This window comes from Amblyraja radiata, chromosome 2, assembly GCF_010909765.2.
Source record: "Amblyraja radiata isolate CabotCenter1 chromosome 2, sAmbRad1.1.pri, whole genome shotgun sequence".
Lineage (NCBI taxonomy): Eukaryota > Metazoa > Chordata > Chondrichthyes > Rajiformes > Rajidae > Amblyraja > Amblyraja radiata.
Genome location: NC_045957.1, coordinates 4000133 through 4023069, shown reverse-complemented (window position 1 = coordinate 4023069; position 22937 = coordinate 4000133). Strand labels below are relative to the sequence as shown.

Below are 22937 nucleotides of genomic sequence, written 5' to 3'. Positions count from 1 at the left end.
GAGGATCGTTCCTATATTACTAGGATGGCAATCCTCCTTCTCCATTTTTATCCATTCTGTCTGTTGGGTAGCACTATCCAACCAATAAATCATATTCTTAATATGCACTGCCCAGTAGTAATACATAAAATTCGGAAGTGAAAGTCCCCCGACCTCTTTTGGTTTACATAAATGTTTTTTTGTGATTCTATGTGATCTATAGTCCCAAATATAATTAGTAATATTAGAGTCTAATTTTTTTAAAAAGTATTTTGGTATATATACCGGTATAGATTGAAATAGGTATAATAATTGTGGTAGGAAGATCATTTTTATTGCATTTATTCTACCTAATAATGATAAGGGAAGTGTTTTCCAAAATTTAATCAACGTATTAAGTTTATTTAATAAAGGCATGAAATTAGCATTGAATAATGCTTTATATTTTCTAGTAATCTGAATACCCAAATATTTAAATTTTTCTGTTGCGATTTTAAAGGGGAACTTCAGTAAGTGTGTAGGTTCTTGAGGTTTTAATGTCATGATTTCACTTTTATTCCAGTTTATTCTATATCCAGAAAAAGACCCAAATTCCTCTATTAAGTTTAATAAATTTGGTATGCTCGTTTGTGACTTTGTAATATATAAAAGTATATCGTCTGCATATAATGAGATTTTATTCTTTGAGTCTCTGGTATTATAGCCCTGAATATTCGGATGAATTCTTATACTTTCAGCCAGGGGTTCTATCATAAGGGCAAATAGCAGGGGTGATAGTGCACATCCCTGCCTATTACCCCTTGATAGTTGAAATTTTTGAGATAACATGTTATTAGTTAAAATTCTTGCCATCGGTTTATCATATAATAATTTTACCCATCTTATAAAATTCTCTCCCATATTAAATTTTTGTAGTACTTTATATAAGTATTGCCACTCTACCTGATCAAATGCTTTCTCTGCATCCAAAGAAATAATTGATATATCTTCTTCCTCTACTTTATGCGAGTACATTATATTAAACAGACGTCTCAGATTATTAAATGAGTGTCTTTTAGGTATAAACCCCGTTTGATCAGGGTTTATCAATTTACTAATATATTTGCTTAATCTTCTTGATAAAATCTTTGCTAAAATTTTCTGATCTGTATTTAAAAGTGATATAGCTCTGTACGAGCCCGGATCTTCTAAATCTTTATCTTTTTTGGAATAAGTGTAATAGTTGATTCTGTTAGTGTTTCAGGTAGTTTGTTTTCTTTAAAAGCATGGGAGTATAAATTAAATAAATAAGGGGTTGTTATCTCCTGAAATTTTTTATAAAATTCATTATTAAAACCATCTGGTCCCGGTGTCTTACCATTTTTCAGCGATTTTATTGTTTCACCTATTTCTTTGATTGTAATTTGAGCTCCTAATTCCTCTTGTTCCAAAAGGTCCAGTATTGGAAGATTACAATTATCTAGAAATTTTTTTATTTTACTATCTTCTCTTTTAATTTTAGATGTATATAAGTTTTGATAAAATTGGGCAAATCTATTATTAATATCTTTAGGTAGTATTAGTAATTCTCCTTTCTCTGATTTAATTTTGGTTATAGTATTTTCCTTTTCTTGTTTTTTCAATTGGCGAGCTAAAAGCTTATGTGGTTTGTCACCAAACTCAAAATGTTCCTGTTTTGTCATTTGGAATAGTCTTATTACCCTTGCCGATAAAATTCGATTAAGTTTAAATTTCAGTAATATTATCTTATTGTGTTTATCTGTCGTGGAATCTTTGGCATTATCCATCTCTAACTGTCTGATTTCTTGTTCTAACAACAATTGTTCTGTCTTATTCTTTTTATTTTGAAAACTTTGATATGAAATTATAATTCCTCTCATAAATGCCTTAAAAGTTTCCCATAGTAAAGAAGGCAAAGTACCTGGTATATCATTTGTATCGAAAAAAAGTTCCATTTGTTGTTTTAAATATTGATAGCCTTGCACATCATTTAAAATATGTGTATTAAACCTCCAAAAAAAATTTTTGCCCGGCATTCCCTCAAATTTTACTGAGAATGTCAACGGGGAGTGATCTGAGATACTACTAATGTGGTATGTTGGGTTGTTTGTATATGGCATTAATTTCATATCCACTAAAAAATAATCAATTCTTGAATAAGTTTTATGCACCGAAGAGTAAAACGAGTATTCCCTTCCAACTGGATTAGCAGATCTCCATACATCTATTATATTCGTATTTTTTATATATGTATTTAGAAGTTCGCTAGTTTTAGATTTTAAATTACTCTTCTTTTGTTTTGCTGATTTATCTAGATATGAATCTAAAACACAGTTAAAGTCCCCCCCTATTATCACATTTTGGTAATTAAACTCTGATATTATGTCAATAATTTTATCAAAAAAGTGGGGGTTATCAAAATTCGGAGCATAAATATTTATCAAAGTTAGTGGGGTTGCATAAATTTCACCCGAAACTATAATATATCTTCCCTCTTTATCTGATATGGTATTCTTTAATTTAAAAGGAATACCTTTCCTAATAAGAATAGCTGTACCCCTAGATTTAGAAGTAAATGAGGAGTAGTATGTTTGGCCTATCCAATTCGCCTTTAATCTTATTTGTGTTTGTTGTTTCATGTGTGTCTCCTGCAAAAACATTATGTCGCTTTTCAACGATTTTAGTTGGGCAAAAATTTTACCCCTCTTAATTGGTTCGTTGGCACCCCGTATATTCCAACTACAAAATGTAATTCCTCCATTCTTTATTTGTCTATCGTCTTGCATTGTAAATCAGGGTAATATTCCTGAATCATATGGTGCAAACAAATACCTCAGAACTTTAGGACTTGGGTGGTCATCCCGGTTTATTAGATTTATATTGCATCTCCTTCTTGTAAAGTGCCTTAGAAAAAGAAAAAAAGAATGTGATACACAATTACTTTCAAAAAAATTAAACAGATAAAAATCTTGTTTGTGCTTTAAAAAAAAAGGTGCTATTAAGGTATCTAAAGGTATCTAAAGGAGGATACCTTAAAGACGAATAGCCATCAACGATGGCAAAAAATGTATAGACCTCCGTGATGTTGTTATACATTGAGCTCCTCCCCCTAGGCGAATCCTCATCAACTTTCAGAGAGTTGAGCGGGGCATGGCAAATCAGGCTCTTGGTATTCGTTATCAGCAAGCTCATGTTGTAACAGCTGCAAGCTCATCCTTGAGGTGGATTGAGTCGCACGGGAATGGCAACATCTTGCAAAGTGGTTTGATTTCTTGCAGAAATTACAGATTTTACCATAAGCAATGCAGAACTCTCAACCCGTAGCATGAAAATTGTTGCAATTAGGACATTGAGCAGCAGACCTTCTCTGCTGCCAGGCCGGAAAAGGCTGGGAACGACTGTTACGACAGGAAGTGTCTGTATTATTGACGCTATACTGCGAACGCTGGCCAGAGATCACAGACTTAATGTGAGAAGATGATACCTCAGCAATCCGACAGGCGTGCTTGGCTTGATCTTCTACTTTTCGTGTCCATCTTGTTACAAATGTTGGCCTCGCTGTCATCGTCGGTCCTGAAAAGGGCGCAAGCTTCCGGCGACAATCAGTGGAAGCCATCACTTGTCGCAATAGATGATGGTGGTAGCAGAATTAGCTCAGGATACTTCCAGTTTCCAGCCCCGCGACGTGGACGCTTCTGCTATGGGGCCTCGGCTTGATTAAGGGTCAGGTCACTGTTTTGGAGTAGTTCATCTCTTAACTTGTTATTAAGCATACCTCCAACAATCTTGTCACGGATGAATTCATCGCACAAATCACGAAATTGGCAGCGTGCAGCCATGTGTTTCAAGCCGCTGATAAAACATTCTATCGGTTCATCAATCTGTTGCATATGAGCATAAAACCTAGTACGTTTAATAATGTAGTTCGAGGGCAGGTCACACAACTGTCTGAACTTTGCAAGTAGGACGGCAAGGTCATCAATCATCTCTGCACGCACTAGGATCTGTCCATTCGCATCTAAAACAGCAGGCTCAAATGTGAAACTGTCCGCATATTTCATTGCCTCTAGGCCAGCTAGGTTGGGTAATACTTCTAAGCATGTACATCTGGAGGATCGTGGCTATGAACGATGCGAACATAGTGAATGTAGTCGCGCTCGAAAAGATGTCAGTGTTCAGCAATGTCAGAGTCAAAGATCAGAGGACTAGGACGACGAGACAAGTTTGCCATGATAGAGATAACTTGTATATAAACAAATAAATAAAACAAAACCTGATAAACGTGAACGGAGCAGGTAAGACTCACTCTCTGACACCATGTAATGAATCGAGTCAAACACATATCAAGATACAACACTTTTATTAAAATCCACTTCCAGCGTCGGTCTGCAGGACATTACAGTTCCTAGCAGCTACTCATACTGAATAGCGTAGGCAAGCTCTTTGTAGTATAAATCACATATTAGGCGGAGCAACTACTAACAAGCACTACAATTGGTTAGTAGGAAATAACCAATCTACACTTATGGGCCTGTCCTACTTAGGCAACTTTCTATGCGACTGCAGGAGATTATATGCAGTCGCCACATGGTCGCCATATGTTCGCGGGTGGTTGCCGGGGAGTCTCCTTCATGGTTGTGAGGAGTTTCCGCATTCTGCAAACTAGTCGCGGCCTCATTATGGTTGCCGTGAATTTTTCAACATGTTGAAAAATTAGCGACGACTAGAATGAAGCCGCCATGGAGAGTAGCGAGAATTCTCGAGCGTTGGTGGGTCGCCTGGAACACCTAATGGGTTGCCAGGAGGTCGAAGATTCTCGTAGGTTGTAGCCGATGCTGACCGGTGAATTTCATTGGCTCATTGGGAAAAAGAAGGTAAGCAGTAGCAAAGATACTAGCCAGAACGGTGTACTGATTTTGGATGATCACCCCCGTTCTGGCTTTTTCCCATATCCCTTGATTCCCTTAGCCCTAAGAGCTAAATCTAACTCTCTCTTGAAAACATCCAGTGAATTGGCCTCCACTGCCTTCTGTGGCAGAGAATTCCACAGATTCACAACTCTCTGGATGAAATAGTATTAGGTAGGCGAGAAATGGTATTGGGTAAGCTAATGGGACTGAAGGATGATAAACCCCCTGGGCCTGATGGTCTGCATCCCAGAGTCCTCAGGGAGGTGACTCTAGAAATAGTGGACGCATTGGTGATCATTTTCCAATGTTCAATAGATTCAGGATCAGTTCCTGTGGATTGGAGGATAGCTAATGTTATCCCACATTTCAAGAAAGGAGCGAGAGAGAAGACGGGGAATTACAGACCAGTTAGCTTGACTTCGGTGGTGGGAAAGATGCTGGAGTCAATGATTAAAGAGGTAATAATGGGGCATTTGGATAGCAGTAAAAGGATTAGTCCAAGTCAACATGGATTTATGAAAGGGAAATCATGCTTGACTAATCTTCTGGAAATTTTTTTGAGGATGTGTCAAGGAAAATGGATGAAGGGGAGCCAGTGGAGGTAGTGTATCTAGACTTTCAGAAAGCCTTTGATAAGGTCCTGCACGGGAGACTGGTGACACTAAAATTAGAGCACATGGTATTGGGGATAGGGTGTCGACATGGATAGAAAATTGGTTGGCAGACAGGAAGCAAAGAGTAGGAGTGAACGGGTCCTTTTCAGAATGGCAGGCAGTGGCTAGTGGAGTGCCGCAAGGCTCGGTGTTGGGGCCGCAACTGTTTACCATATATATTAATGATTTGGAAGAGGGAATTAGGAGCAACACTAGCAAGTTTGCGGATGACACAAAGCTGGGTGGCAGTGTGAACTGTGAAGAAGATGTTAGGAGGTTGCAGGGTGACCTGGGCAGGTTGAGTGAGTGGGCAGATGCGTGGCAGATGCAGTATAATATAGACAAATGTGAGGTTATCCACTTTGGGTTAGGTTAGGTGAGGGGGAGGTGCAGCGAGACCTGGGCGTCCTTGTACACCGGTCACTGAAAGTTGGCGTGCAGGTACAGCAGGCAGTGAAGAAAGTTAATGGAATGTGGGCCTTCATAACTAGAGGATTTCAGTATCGGAGTAAAGAGGTTCTTCTTCAGTTGTTTAGGGCTCTGGTGAGACCACATCTGGAGTATTGTGTATAGTTTTGGTCTCCTGATCTGAAGAAAGACATCCTTGTGATTGAGGCAGTGCAGCGTAGGTTCACGAGATTGATCCCTGGGATGGCGGGACTGTCATATGAGGAAAGATTGAAAAGACTAGGCTTGTATTCACTGGAGTTTGATGAGGATGAGGGGGAATCTTATAGAAACATATAAAATTATAAAAGGACTGGACAAGCTAGATGCAGGAAAAATGTTCCCTATGTTGGGCGAGTCCAGAACCAGGGGCCACAGTCTTAGAATAAAGGGGAGGTCATTTAAGACTGAGGTGAGAAAAAACTTTGTCACCCAGAGAGTTGTGAATTTGTGGAATTCCCTGCCACAGAGGGCAGTGGAGGCCAAATCACTGGATGGCTTTAAGAGAGAGTTAGATAGAGCTCTGGGGACTAGTGGAATCAAGGGATATGGGGAGAAGGCAGGCACGGGTTATTGATTGGGGATGATAAGCCATGATCACAATGAATGGCTGTGCTGGCTCGTAGGGCCGAATGGCCTCCCCCTGTACCTATTTTCTATGTTTCTATGATCATATTGAATCATACTGGCTCGAAGGGCCGAATGGTCTACTCCTGCACCTATTTTCTATGTTCTATGTTTCTAATTTGCCTGCATTCGCTCATTTCACACACCTTTTCTATCCAGGTCATAGCAGGTGGTTACATTTCCTCTAAATACAATCACTATCTAATTGCAGGTGTCACAATTTATCTTTGAACCATCGAGTGGAGATCTGCCACCACTGTCTGAATACACTGTGAATGTACTGTTTACGCCCACCAAGTGTCAAAGCCTGAAGACAGTTCTTGAACTGAATGTAGAAAATGGAGATGCAAGGTAAACGAAGCAAACTCAACAATCTATCTCACTCATCCATCTGGATGCAGCATCCTGGCCCCTTGCAAAGGTTCACGCTCCGAATGTATTCTGTGGTGCTGTTATATTGCATTTTCAGGTCTCCTATCTGGATCAGAGACCTCTGGTGTACCTGTGCTGCCCTGTTCTCTTTATGCCCCATATTCTCTTCCACCTTCTTTGTCTTCTGTTGTTGTGGTAGCACCTCACCCACATTATATCCTCCACGGATGGTTGGGGTGACTTCACTGTGCATGTGAATCATACAGTTCAGAAGGAGAGCATCAGCCCACATTGCCTCTGGCATCAGCTCTCGGACAGACCTATCCATGATTCCCACTTCCCAACTGTTTCTCCACAGCCCACAACTTTTCCTTTTCAAGCATTTGTCCCATTCTCTTTAGAAGGCCACAATTAAATCTTCAGTTGGTGAACTCCAGGTCATACAAAGCTCCACATTAACCTACTCTTCTACCTCTTGGAATCCCAGGTAGTTCTGCTGTATTGCATATTTCCCAAATGCTGATCAGTTATAACACAAATTATGAATTGTGAAATATTGTCTTATTCATTTTAACACAATTTCAATTGGGATGCGGGCCAAATTGGTTATAATGCTATTTCAATCTGCAACTAGAGAACTACTTAAAAGTTACTTTAAAAACTAACAGGCAGAGAAAATGTTGTATTGAGGAAAACATAGGAAAATAAACTGCTTCCATGTAACTACCCCACAGTAATCAGACACCATTATCTCTTAAGAACACAGTTGCTATGTTCTCCATATGCTATTAAATAATGTAACAGACAGCTTTTAGCATTATTAGCTGGTGGGACCAAACATAAACTTACAACTATTATTTTTTTAAATTTCTACAAATCCTGTAGTCGACTCTATCTACTGTATTAGATTAGGTTAGATTAGATTAGATTTTATTTGTTGTCATTTGAACCCAGAAGTTCAAACGAAATTTGGTTTCTGCAGTCATACAAACAAGAAGAAGAACCAAGACACAACACAATTTACACAAACATCCATCACAGCGAATCTCCTCCTCACTGTGATGGAAGGCAAAGTCTTATCATTCCCCTGCACTCCCCATTCTCCTCCCAATGTCAAAGTCAAAGCCCCCGGCGGGCGATGGTAAACAAGTCCCGCGGCCATTAAAGCCGCGCTGGGCGATGATGTAAGGCTCCGCTCCAGGTCATCCACAACCCCCCAGCTCGGGCGGGAGAAGTCACCGTTGCGGAAGCTCCGAAAAGCGGTCTCCCACCAGGGACCCGCGGGCTCCCGGTGTCACCGTCCACCGGGCCGGCGGCTGGAGCCTCCGAATCTCCGGGGTCGGGCCGCAGCAGCTCGCCACCACAGCTCTTCCCGCTCCGAACTCGGCCACTCCGCGATGGTAGTAGGTCCGCAGGCTCCGTGACTGGAGCCCTAGGTCGTTCCGGTTGGAGGCCGCTCCACGGTGCTAGGCCCCAACGACAACGGAGACCCGACAGAGAAAAGGTCGGGTCCACCGTACAGGGAAAAGATTTTAAAAGTTTCCCCCCACCCCCCCCCCCTCCACACATATACCCAGTTAAAAAAAAACACTGTAAACTACACTCAAACGAGAGTTCTTGTTTGTATGCCCCTCAATTACAAATATCTCAATTGTGTAATCTCTTAACCTGCTCCGCCACAGTCCACAAGTGCAGTTCTTAGTGGGAAGATTGTGTAGTGAGTTGTTTGCTCTCTCTAGTCACATCGCAGTGAAGGCTGAGGTCCAGGAGGTACGGGTCTGCCTGCTGAGTTGCACCGTGGTGTTCAAAGATATCTACGTTGGCATCCCAGCCCAGGAGAAGGTAACGCTGTTTAACCAGACGCTGCTGCCTGCAAAATGTTCCTGGGGAGAGGTAAGTTTGAAGAACCTGTGTATGCCGAATATTACATTCAACATCTCCTTTCTAAACCAGCATAGAAACCAACCTATCATACCCGCTGACTTATAGAGACTGATTCTAACTGCCTCATTCATCGCTAACCATATTTTGCAAACAGCTAACTCTTCTTGCTAGTCAAGCCTCAACTTAAATTAAATTCTATGTCAAGTTAAAACATTGATCCACATGAGGCAGCTCTGTCACCCTCTGGGTGCTTCAGGTTTCTCTATGGTAACTTTGCTAGTAATAGAATATTTCATTTCACACGTAGCCCAAACGCCTCATTGAGAGAAGGAACTGCAGATGCAAAGCGCTTGAGTAACTCAGTGAGTCAGGCAGCATCTCTGGAGGACCTGAATCGGCGACATTTCAGGTTGGGACTCTTCCACAGACTTAACACCAGGAGCTGCAGATGCTGCAATCTTGCATAGAACACCCAGTGCTGGATTGACTCAGCAGGTCAGGCAGCATTTCCGGAGGACATAGTTAGATAATGTTTCAGGAACGGGAACCTTCTTCAAACTGATGTACTCCGGAGATGCTGCCTGACCTGTTGAGTTAGTGCAGCACTTTATGTTCTGTGCTTCATTGAGAATTGGTTGCAAAAGTCCCTTACAGTCCATCAGCCTCACCCTTTCAGTCTGAAGAAGGGTCTCGAACCGAAACGTCACCTATCTTTTTCCCCCAGAGATGTTGCCTGACCCACTGAGTTACTCCAGCATTTTGTGTCTCTCTTTGGTATAAACTAGCATCAGCAGTTCTTTCCTAACACCCTTTCAGAGATATTCCCTTTTTTCTATCCATCGTTGTTTTGACAAAGAGTCTCAAACCAAAATGGTTGTGTTATTTCTCTACCCACAGATGCTGCCTGACCCACTGAGTGTTTCCAGTATTCTCTGTTTTTATTTCAGATTTACATTAACTTCCTGAACCCTTTTTATATGCGGCAGTGAGCAGTGAATGGTGTCTCATAGGTTTCCTTATTGTTTTGGGCCAATTTAAGTGGAACTAAATTATTTCTGTAGCTACGGTAACAACTAACTTGGCATACAAAGTTAGGTTAGATTCATAGAGATGCAGAGATACAGCATGGAAACAGGCTCTTCAGTCCAATTCGTCCATGCCAACAGGAACTTGGAGGAGAGATCTTCAAAGGAAGATGACATACATCTTATGTTTGTTTATGAAAGGGTTCAGATGATTTACCAGGATGTCTCCAGGATTCAAGGGACTGAGCTATAGGGAGAGGCTGAGCAGGCTAGGGCTTAATTCCTTGGAATGCAGGAGGATGAGGAGTGATCCTATAGAGATGTACAAAATCATGAGAGGGATGGATCGGGTAAACGCACAGAGTCTTTTGCCCAGAGTAAGGAATTGAGAATCAGATGATATAGGTTCAAGGTGAGGGGGGCAAAGAGTTAATGGGAAACTGAGGGGTAACTGTTTCACACAAAGGGTGGTGGGTGTATGGAACGAGCTGCTGGTGGCAGTGGATGAGTCAGGTACTATCGCAATGTTTAAGAAACATTTAGACAGGTACATGGATAGAACAGGTTTAGAGGGATATGGGCCAAACACAGGCAGGTTGGGCTAGTGTAGCTGAGGCATGTTGGTTGGCATGGGCAAGTTGGGCCGAATGGCCTGTTTCCACATTGTATGACTCGATGGTATCATTATATGTGAGAGTTGCTGTGGTAAGGAGCCCCATGTGATTATATGCATCTCTCTTTGTCAATAAGGTGCATCAAAGCCATGTACATCAATGTCGAATCAAAATCACTCCAGCAAGCTTCACCTTGGGACCAAATGAAAAGGCAGTGGTGTGCGTCGAATTGACAGTTTTCAGCGCAGTGAGTGTTCCTTTCAAAGTATGCTGTCAATTTAAATTGTTTTATTTTATGCATTATACGGACTGAATATAATTGTTTGTCACAAGCTGAGCTCGTTCAGCAAATCGGGCCTGAGCTAGTTTTCCAATTAGTCTCACTCCCCCTGAGTCTTCAATTCAATTGCCCTTTATTGTCATTCAAACATGCAAGTTTTCAACGAAATTTTGCTCCTGCAGTCATAACAGCAAAAAAAAGACCAAAACACACAATTAACACAATTCCACATAAACATCCATCACAGTGAATCTCCAAACACCTCCTCACTGTGATGGAAGGCAAAAGTCTTATCTCTTCCCTGTCCTTTGTTCTTCTCCTGCGGTCAGGCAGCCAAACTGCAACGTCAAGGCGGCCAGGGCTCCTGATGTTAAAGCCCCCAGCGGGCGATGGTAATTCCCGCGACCGTTTAAGCTGCGCCGGGCGATGTAATGCCCTGCTCCGGGCTGATTCAAACCCCTCGATTCGGGCGGGAGAAGTTGACGTTGCGGGAGCTCCGAAAATCGGTCTCCTACCAGGGACCCGCGAGCTCCCGACTCCGCCGTCCACAGGGCCCGTGGCCGAAGCTCCGAAGTCGGGTCGCAGCCGCAGCCAAATTGCCACCACAGCTCTGAAGTCAGCCACCACAGCTCTGAAGTCAGTCAGCTCTACGGCTGGAGCCCTCAGGTCGATCCCGGTTGGAGGCCACCAGCTCCGCAATGTTAGGCCCCAATGACAACGGAGACACGACAAGGGCAAAGTCACGATCCCCGTTCAGGGAAGAGATTTAAAAGTTTCCCCCACCCCCCCACATATACACAGCTAAAACAGAGTGGTGAATCTGTGGAATTCTCTGCCACAGAAGGTAGTTGAGGCCAGTTCATTGGCTATATTTAAGAGGGAGTTAGATGTGGCCCTTGTGGCTAAAGAGATCAGGGGGTATGGAGAGAAGGCAGGGATGGGATACTGAGTTGGATGATCAGCCATGATCATATTGAATGGCGGCGCAGGCTCGAAGGGCCGAATGGCCTACTCCTGCACCTATTTTGTATGTTTCTATGTTTCTATGTTTCTAAAACCAAAAACATACTCTCTACAAGACAAAAGAAAGAAAAAAGGGCAGACGGACTGCAGGTAGCCGCTGCCACAAGGCGCAGCCACTGCACTAAGATCTTTCTCCATAGCTGCGCAGACTTTCATCATTATAAGTTCATCAGTTATAGGAGAAGAATTAGCCCATTCAGCCCATCTAGTCTACTGCGCCATTCAATCATGGCTGATCTATATTTCTCTCTCAACCCCATTCTCCTGCCTTCTCCCCATAATACCTGACACCCGTACTAATTAGGAATTTATCAATCTTCGCCTTATAAATATCCATTGATTTGGCCTCCACAGCTGTCTATGGCAATGAATTCCACTAATTCACCACCCTCTGACTAAAGATAATCCTCCGCATCTCCTTTCGAAAGGTTCATCCTTTTATTCTGAGGCTGTGGCCTCAGCTCTTGGACTCTCCCACTAGTGGAAACATTCTCTCCACATCCACTCAATCCAGGCCTTTCACTGTTTGTTTAATTTCAATGAGGTGCCCCCTCATCCTTCCAAACTTCAGCAAGTGCAGGCCCAGTGCCAACAAAGGCTCATTATACGTTAACCCAATCATTTCTGGGCTCAGTCTCGTAAACCTCCTCTGGACCCTCTCAAACACCGGTACATCCTTCCTCAGATATGGGACCCAAAGCTGCTCACAATACTCCAAATGCAGTCTGACTAGTGCCTTATAAAGCCTCAGCTTTACATCCCTGTTTCTCCATTATATTTCCCAATTCCCTTTGGAAAGTTATTACTAATATTATTTTTTAGTCACTCGCACCTTCATTTATTTTCTTAAACTGTTTATAAAACCCTTTACGAGTTCTTAGTTGTCCTGGTTTCTGGCTCTTTGAGTTCACACCAACTTGATGGAGTTGAGCCATGCAGAGATCCTTCCCATGACTGTTCTTATGAATGATGTGGTGCATCTCATGTACGATGTGATGCATCTTGGTGCAATATGGTCCTTGGTTACGTGACCTGTCCTGGGACCTCTATCTGTTGTTTGCGACACTGTATGTTTATAAATGTACATTGTACAGATATGTCTTGGATGTAAGGGATGACTGGGGGCAGCACGGTGGCACAGCGGTAGAGTTGATGCCTTCCAACACCAGACACCCAGCTTCGATCCTGACTACGGGTGCTGTCTGTACGGAGCTTGTACATTCTCCCTGTAACCATGTTGGTTTTCTCCTGGCTCTCCAGCTTCCTCCCACACTCCAAAGACAACCAGGTTTGTAAGTTAATTGGCTTTTGTGAATTGTAAATTGTCCCTAGTGTGTAGGATAATGCTAATGTATGGGTGGGATTGCTGGTTGGTGCGGACTCAGTGGGCCTGTTTCCGCACTGTATCTCCAAAGTCTACATTTATAAATATACTCCAGGTTTTGTAGGGTACAGCGTCAGCTTAAAGCCATTTGCCTTTGTTTTTGATCATTGTGATGCTGCCTCACAGGAGGATCTGAACGGCGCTATGGTCTCGTGCACAGTGGAGGACATGAACGAACCACTGTTGCTGGAATTATTCGCTAAACCAAAGGGCTTGAATATAGCATACAGCATCCCTGACGATGACTATGTGAAGTAAGTATACATGGAGATACAAGGAACTGGGCAGCACAGTGGCGCAGCGGTAGAGTTGCTGCATTACAACACCAGAAACCCGGGTTCCATCCCGACTATGGGTGCCGACGTTCTTCCTTTGACTGCGTGGGTTTCCTCCAGGTGCTCCAGTTTCCTCCCACATTCCAAAAACCTACATGTTTGTAGGTTAATTGGCTTTGGTAAATTGTAAATTGGCCCTAGTGTGTAGGATAATGCTAGTGTACGGGAATTGCTGGTCGGTGCAGACTCAGTGGGCCGAAGAGCCTGTTCCCATGCAGTGTCTCTAAAGTCTAAAACATGTAAACTGCAGATGCTGGTTTACAGATGGTAAACGATATTTGTCGGTCTTTAACAAGCTAGGATATGCCAGTGGGCTGAATAGCCTGGGTCTCTGCTGTGTAATGTAATTGGGTGGGCTTTTGAATTGACTCCACCACTTCCTCTCACCTCTTTCTACCAGCTACTGTCCCTCTACTCCATCAGTCTGAAGAAGGGTCCCAACCCGAAAATGCCCTCTGTCCCTTTCCCTCCACAGACTGATAGAGTGGAGGGGGGTGATGAAGGAGAAACCTGGGAAAGAGAGGTGGGAGTGGGGTAAAGTCTGGCAAGTAAAAGGTGGATATAGATGAGAGAGCTGGTTGTCAGATGGGCGGAGATAGTGACAAAGGCTTGAAGTGAAAAAGGGACAAAAGGTCCCAGCTGAGGAAAGAAGTGGAGGGGTGAAATGTAGCCGAAAGAAGGGTCTCCACCCTTTTCGCCAGAGATGCTGCCTGACCTGCTGAGTTACTCCAGCACTTTGTGACTAACTTCGGCGAAAGGTAAAACTGGAGGATGGATATGGGTGGACGGGGGGGGCAGAGGGGAGGGGGAAAAGGAGGGAGAAAAGCTAAATATGGGACTGATGGATGGGAATTGAGTGAATGGAGGTGGGGAAAGGAGTAGGATGACTGGGGGCGCTGTGACATGTTGGGAGAAATGTGTGCTCTCTGGAGTGTGAGGGGCAGGAGAATATTATTTGAAATTGGAGAATTTAATGTTCATACTGTTTAAAAAAAAAAATTGTATCAAAAATAATGTATTTTACTTCGGAGTCACGTGAGTGACTACATGAAGAACCCGCCACTTCGCACGTGTGTCATTATCGCTACACGCATTGTGAACAAGTCATTACGAGGGGAGGACGTTCCTCCCAAACTGCAGGGTTGAACCTGCAACAAGTAAGGTAGGAGAACTTAGTTTCTTGACTTACCTTTTTTACAGACAGGCTGATGAAAACTGGCTGGGGAGAGTCTGCAGAATTGCAGGCAGCCAGCAACGGCCGGGGGAACCACTATCTCCCTTAAACGGGAGCCGGAGCCGACCTCAGCTCCAGCAGGACGCCGACAGCGGTGGAGCATTCTGGAGCCGTCATTCCGACGGCTCGGACAACAGCTCCACAGACCTATACTACATGGGTCCGAGGGGCTGGAAGGTGCTGGGTTTTTTCCACAGCACTAAAAATAGCGGCAAGCGGTCAGTGCCCGAGAGCACTGAGTACGCGTTGGAGCCGCTGGGCTTGGGTCGCGAGCGGCCAGTTCCCCGAGAGGACTGGACCGCGTTGGAGGACCCCAGGCCCAAGTGGAGGAGCGGCACAGTGCGGGAAGCACTGCACCGCATATTTAAAACTACCAGACCTGCGGCTGCGAGCGGCCAGCTCCCCGAGAGGACTGGACCGCGTTGGAGCACCCCAGGCCCAAGTGGAGGAGCGGCACAGTGCGGGAAGCACTGCACCGCGTTAAAACTGCCATACCTGCGGTTTGCGAGCGGCCAGCTCCCCGAGGGACTGAACCGCGTTGGAGCACCGCAGGCTAACGGCAGTACGGGCGGCTAAGTGCTGTGAGCACTGCACCGCGCTTTGGAGTACCACAGGCCAACGGGGATACCGGCGGCACAGTGGCCGTGTACACTGCACCGCATTGGCACTGCGGGGCCTGCACCTGCGAGAACATACCGTTTTGCAGCGATGCAGGTCCAAGAAGAAATCCTCCAGTGGGTAAGTCCCATAGCAGCACCTTATACAGGGCTGTATTTCACTTCTACTATTACAGGGAAGTGGTTGAGGAAAAGACAGACTCAGGGAGAAGGAAGCAGCACCTTTTCTATAGGGCTATAATCATGCTTCTCTCTCCCCAGTAGACTCTTCTGTCAGAAGAGTGCTGGGGTCAAGTCTAGGGCAAACCCTGGACAGGTAAACAGATGTAAGAGCTGTAACAATGAGGTGATGCCTTTTCTAAGTCACAAAGTACATAGAGTGCATTATTGGTCCTTTCCTGATAGAAATACAGGAATACTTATGTTGTGACTGAAGGATTTAGCAGTCCAAAAATTTACTGACAAATTCCATTCCCATCTGGGAAGTCACACGGGAATGTCTGTCTATGTTTCAGGGGGAACAACAGTACAGCTGTGAGTAAAGCTAACTGGGAAAGATCTACAAGCCAGGTTAGAAGCCAGCATATGTTTTCTATCTACTGCAGGGGCAAACATTAGCTGACACCATAGCTGTCACTTGCCACCGGGGATTGTAAATCCCTGAATGTACTAAACTAATCAATTTATGCATCTGGTTACATCCAACCGGGATTGACGCGGGCCTGTGTAAACCCGAAACCTCCTAGCAAAATCTTTTTATTTGGGGTGACCTATCTAGAAGGTCAAGGAGTTGGACAATGAACCCAAAACTGGAGCTCATCTAAACGTCCAAACATCATCCTCAAAGGTATCGCCCCTATGCTGGAAGATGTGTACACCCACAACACACGGCCTCGGGGATCCAGAAGAAAACAGTAAAACCAGAAGGAAGCAAGGAGGTTGGTGCGAGAAGACATCGAATAAATAACTTTCTGAAACAGTATCCGGGGATACACAATAGAATTTTACAACACATAATCTTCTAGTCCAGCTGATATATCGAGAGAGGAATTTGGAGGAGAACACCAAGTTGGGCTATAGTATTTGCTGATGTTTCTACACGATATGGAACACCAGATGCCGATCTACTCGTATCCAGACATAATCACCAATTACCAAATATGTCATAAGGGATACAGACACTGGACATCAGCAACAGATGGGGTTTTAGCTGCATTACAAGGGAAGAATTATTATCTACGCATTCCCTTCCTAACAAAATAGGATATGGCGCTTGACGCATCAATCATAGATCAGATCTCGGCTTTTTGGCTAAGATCAAGTATAATATCTGTTCTTATCAGTTTAAATGTCTGATATGTCCCTTATCTAGGGACCATATATCATAAAATTAAATAAATAAATAAATAGATGGGAAAGTGAAAAATAAATAAAACGATATATTCGTTTTAAGAACAGAAACCTTTTCTATTGATAAGTATATTCGTTTTAAGAACGAAAATGGCAAGCATTGATTCAAAGGATGCTTACAATTTCAGTACCCATAACAGGTGACCACGGACGTTATTTTTTATCTAATTGGATGGCTCAGCTCTAGCAGTATAGAGCACTACCTAATGTGTTTACATTAGCACCTAGGTTATTTACAAAATATGACAACCAGCCACACAATGGTAATGGCTTCTTTGGATGACATACTAATTGTGTGGAAACTTAGGGGGCTGAACAAACGGTAACAGCCACTTAACAATTATTTGGAAACTAGGATCATTATCCATCCAATTAAATCAAAATTAAAGCCTTCAAACTAAAGGGATTATTTGGGGTTCACCATTAACTCAGTTCCTCATGTCAGTAACTTTGCCAACAGAGGTTACAACCTTAATAGAGGCATACAGCAAAATCATTGACATGAGGATAAACCATCCATCAGACTGGTAGCAAGAATATTGGCAACATATGGTTTCCAGCCACATAATTCAGACCCTTACATTATAAAGATTTACAGAGGGCCAAAATATGAGCTCTTAAAATTAATGGTGATCATTTCAATAGAATGATGAAGCCATACAGAAGCCATATTGGAACTAAATGGTGGAAAGATAACATTGGGCATTGCTCCAATCCTATCATTGTCAGCAACCAGTCTATGGTCCTACATATGGATACTATGCACTAGGACGGTGTGTTACCAATTCCATCTCCAGCTGTGGAGGAAGATGGAATACACAGCAAGCATCATTATTACTAACACTGGGCATAACTACCTGGAAATGTTGGGTGTTTTTTCATGGCCTAAAGTCATGTTGCTCTGGAATATATTAAACAGGTTATTAGATTATAAATTAACAACACTACTGTGGTAGCACATATCAACCACATGGGTGAAAGGGAATCTACATCATGTAACAATCTGGCCAACACAATTTGGCAACCTCATCGGGGGGGGTGGGGGGGGGGGGGGGGTACAAAGGGAAATACTACGAGACTCTGCGTCTGGTGTTTTTAACAGTACCCGACTGACCTACCCAACCATGGTTCTAGGTGGTATTAGGGAATGAGATTAGAACCATGCAGCACCATCCAAAACAGATGGCCAGAGCAATGGACATGATCACAGCGGGCCATAGACAATCAACCTAAAGACAATGTCTAAAATACATAAACTAATGGGAGATGTGTTGCAACCATAATACATCATCCAGCCTGTTTGGAAGCTTTGTTAACCTACAGGGGCTTAGTATTAGTGACATCAACTGTGCCAGAAGTGGCCCATCTACTTACCTATGGCAAGAGAACGGAACAACAGCTTATGAGGGACACTTTTTATGAGAATTCTCCAAAGACCAGGTATTCCCAAATATGGGACATCAGCATCGTCTTAACGTTGTTAAAGAACTGGGCTCCAGCCACAGCGCTGTCATTACAGTTTTTGACATTTTACAAAACTGTCATGCTGATGCCTTGGGTCACGGCACTAAGGACTCAGTCCCTACCAAATTAAGGCTGGATACCTTGACCAGTTCACCTGGCAATTTACACTTCTATATTCAGGAATTAGGGGCAGGGGTCAGCAGGCCTTAAAATAACATTTTTTAGAGCCTACCCTACAGATGATTGACTGTGTTGTGAGACATCTACAAATATACATGGAACAAACCCAGACCATCAGTGGCACAGAAGAGGAACTTCTCATCAACGACAGACAGCCTCATTAAAGAATAACAGGCCAGGCCAGCTAAATGGCTAACATAGTATTGACATAAGTTGGTGTAAACACTAACTGGGTTAAAATCTCACTCCACCAGGCTTCAGCAACGTCGGCAGCATTTAAATTGGAGGTTCCTATGGATAAAATCCTCAGGACTGCAGGATGGCCATCGGAAAGAACATTCTAAGGATTATAACTAACCAGTAATGGAAACTGGAATTTTTCAGAAACATTGTTAAGTTTCTGTACCATAATTTACCCCAAAAAACAGGGGCTATCAATTATTATTAACTTTATGGTTATTTATATATATCATATTGATGTTTAATATGTTATCACTATTCTCCCCAAAACCAAGGCAGACGTGATGATGGACTCGTTCCACGGCTTGAATCACAGAGCTTTGAAATCTTCATGTAGTCACTCACGTGACTCCGATGTAAAATAGTAAGAGTAAACGAGAACTTACCAGTTCGAAGTTTGATCTGTATTTTATGAGGAGTAACGTTGAGGGAATACATGCCCTCCGCTCCCACCCTTGATCATAAACACAACTGGTATCTTTTCTCTAATCTTACTATGCTTAAGTCATTACACGTATCTGTGATTCACTCCGCTGCTTTGAAAAATGACACACGTGCGAAGTGGCGGGTTCTTCATGTATTCCCTCAACGTTACTCCTCATAAAATACAGATCAAACTTCGAACTGGTAAGTTCTCGTTTAATCTTACTATTAAATTACTATCATGATACAAACCAAAACTGTGGTGACACACCCATCACCATATTACAAAATCTCCTGATTATTCAGACATTAATTTCAAGAGGCAATAGGTGCAGGAGTAGGCCATTCGGCCCTTCGAGCCAGCACCGCCATTCAATGTGATCATGGCTGATCATTCCAAATAACGATGTTACAATCCTTACAATTATACTAAATAACTACTATACAACTATGTCCCTCTGCAACACCACCCGGGCACGGACGGACGTAACCCCGGTAAAGGGGCAAGAATCTGGCTCGGGTAAAGCTCTCCTCCGCCTAGCAGCGTGACTCACGGATGGCCAGCTTGGCAAATGTTCATTCTGTTGGATTGAAAGCTACCCAAGTGGATGTGAGGTCTCACTCTGGCAACGGAGTTTAGTTTAGTTTGTTGTCACGTGTACCGAGGTACAGTGAAAAGCTTCTTTGCTGCGTGCTAACCAGTCAGCATAAAAAACTATAGGTGATTACAATCAAGCCGTCCACAATGCACAAATACAGGATAAAGGGAATAACGTTTAGGAGGCCCAGGACAGAAAGGTCAGTATGGGAATGGGATGGGGAGTTAAAATGTCTTTCCAGCAGTTAACTGGATATTGAACTTTATTGACGGGAGGATTTGTAAAGATCTTGGAGAGTTGACAATCGTATGGCCTGTTGCCCACAGGTCTGGTAAATACCTTTCATGCGAGCGGGCGGCACAGTGGTGCGGCGGTAGAGTTGTTGCATCAAAGCACCAGAGACCCATGTCTTCTCTCGTAATATTCCTTATCAATGTACCCGTCCATGCCAGAGACCCAGGTTTGACCCTGACAACGGTTGCTGTCTGTACGGAGTTTGTAGATTCTCCCTTCAACCGTGTGGGTTTTCTCCAGGTGCTCCAGTCTCCTCCCACATTCCAAAGACATGCAGGTTTGAAGGTTAATTGGCTTCTGTAAATCGTCCCCAGTGTGTAGAATGTGAAACTGGGATAGCATAGAATTAGTGTACGATGAGCGATTGATGGTCGGCACGGACCCGGTGGGCCGAAGGGCCTGTTTCCACGCTGTATATCTAAAAAAAAGTGTTCTTGCACCCATACATTTACACAGTGTGATTTTAACTCTGAGTCTGCAGAAGGATCCCGACCCAAGACGTCACCTATTCACGTTCTCCAGAGATGCTGCCTGAGCCACTCAGTTACTCTGGCAGTTTGTGTCTTTTTATGGCGTATTTAACTCCATTCTTCTTTGCGCAGTGAATCGCCGGTGCTGGACTTCAGTGAGATGGTGGTGCACGGCACAGTGAAGAGAAAGCTGCTAATCACCAACAACTCAGCCATCACCGGCCACTTCAACCTGGAAATGGAATACTTCAGCAGTTGCCCTCCTCTGCCCCCTACAGTCAGCATGCTGCCTCACAGCCTTTCGCCCAGACAGTAAGTTGCAAAGTCACTTGTGGACTCACATACATCGGCAAGACCAAGCGCTCACTGGGCGACCGTTGCACTGAACACCTTTGCTCAGCCAGCCTTGGCCTACGGGATCTCCCGGTTGCCAAACACTTTAACTCTTCTTCCCATTCCCTCACTGACCTTTCTGTCCTGGGCCTCCTCCATTGTCAGAGTGAGGACCAGAGCAAATTGGAGGTACAACATCTCATATTCCGCTTGGGCAGCTTACAACCCAGCGGTATGTATATTGATTTCTCTAACTTCAGGTAACCCTTGTAGCCCCTCTCTCTCCATCGCTCTCCCACCCTAGTCACTGTATTAGTTTCACAGTCGTCCTGTTGAGTTTTTCTGTCTGTATAACGCATTATCACCTATCCTACAGCCAACAATGGACCCTTGTGGGCTCTACCTTTCCTTGATCATTGTTGCTTTCTGCATAACATTCATTCATTTGTTCTATGTACCAACGATATCTAGTGTTTCTCTTTCCCCTGACTCTCAGTCTGAAGAAGGGTCTCCATCCGAAACGTCACCTATTCCTTTTCTCCAGAGATGCCGCCTGACCCGCTGAGTTACTCCAGCATTTTGTGTCTATCTAAGGGGCTCTCATTCCCTTTGAAGTTCACCCCAAAATCTAAAGAATGAATATACGTTGGGATATCATGTGGCAGTTATACAAGATGTTTTAAGTCAGCGGTTTAGAAATGTTATCATATTTAATGCAAACAATATGGGGGTCATTCCTTCTTCTCCCCACTCCTCTCCGGCAGAAGGTACAAAAGCTTGAAAGCACACACCACCAGACTCAGGAACAGCTTCTTCCCCTCTGTTATCAGGCTTCTGAACGGTTCTTCCATAAGCTAGGCTACTGTCCAGATGCTCCAATCGACCTTATTGTGCTCATTTTCTCTGCAACTGTGATGCTACAATATTGGGAGCTGTAGTCATAGAGAGTGATAGAGTGTGGAAACAGACCCTTCGGCCCATCTTGCCCACACAGCCAACATGTCCCAGCTACACTAATCCCACCTGCCTACGTTTGGTCCATATCCCTCCAAAACCTGTCCTATCCATGTACCTGTCTAACTGTTGCTTAAATGTTGGGATGGTCCCTACCTCAACTACCTCCTCTGCTAGCTTGTTCCATACGCACACAATCCTTTGTGTGAAAAAGTTATCCCTCAGATTCCTATTCAATCTTTTCCCCTTCACCTTAAACTTATGTCCTCTGGTCTTTGATTCCCCGACTCTGGGCAAGAGACTCTGTGTATCTACCCAATCTATTCCTCTCATGATTTTGCATAAGATCACCCCTCATCCTCCTGCGCTCCAAGGAATAGAGACCCAGCCTACTCACCTTTCCCTATAGCTCACACCCTCTAGTCCTGGCAACATCCACGTAAATCTTCTCGGTACACTTTCCAGCTTGGCAACATCTTTCCTATAACACGGTGCCCAGAACTGAACACAATATTCTAAATGCGGCCTCACCAACGTCTTATACAACTGCAACATGACCTCCCAACTTCTATACTCAATACTTTCGCTGATGAAGGCCAATGTGCCAAACGCCTTTTTGACCACCCGATCTACCTGCGACTCCAACTTCAGGGAACCATGCACCTGTACTCCTAGATCCCTCTGCTCTACAACACTCCCCAGAGGTCTACCATTCATTGTGTAGGTCCTGCCCATGTTAGACGTCCCAAACTGCAACACCTCACATTTCTCTGTATTAATTCCATTAACCATTCCTCAGCCCACCTGGCCAATCGATCAAGATCCTGCTGTAATTTTTCACAACCATCATCAGCAAACTTGCTAATTGTATCATCAGCGTTTTGTATCATCAGCAAACTTGCTAATCTTGCCCTGTATGTTCTCATCCAAATCATTGATGTAGATGACAAACAGTAACGGACCCAGCACTGAACCCTGAGGCACACCACTAGTCACAGGCCTCCAGTCCGAGAAGCAACCTTCCACCATCACCCTCATGAAGCCAATTTTCTATCCATTCAGCTATCACTCCTTGAATCCCACGGGATCAAATCTTCCAGAGCAGCCTGCCATGCGGAATGCTTTGCTGAAGTCCATACATACACCATCTACAGCTCTGCCCTCATCGACCTTTTTGGTCATGTCT

The 22937-nt window shown here is 43.8% G+C and overlaps 1 protein-coding gene and 1 pseudogene across 4 annotated transcripts in view; both read left to right on the top strand.

Annotated features, from left to right (window-relative positions):
• The window catches only part of dlec1 (DLEC1 cilia and flagella associated protein), a 164492-nt gene that overhangs the window by 84517 nt on the left and 57038 nt on the right, over positions 1–22937 (top strand). For all 4 annotated transcript variants that reach the window (XM_033040742.1, XM_033040735.1, XM_033040762.1 and 1 more), the window contains 5 exons: positions 6828–6967; positions 8728–8881; positions 10648–10758; positions 13325–13452; positions 20597–20776. In XM_033040742.1, coding sequence (XP_032896633.1) covers positions 6828–6967; positions 8728–8881; positions 10648–10758; positions 13325–13452; positions 20597–20776 — 713 coding nt within the window. The remainder of the gene's footprint in view (positions 1–6827; positions 6968–8727; positions 8882–10647; positions 10759–13324; positions 13453–20596; positions 20777–22937) is intronic.
• On the top strand, positions 16676–16784 carry LOC116970602 (annotated as a pseudogene).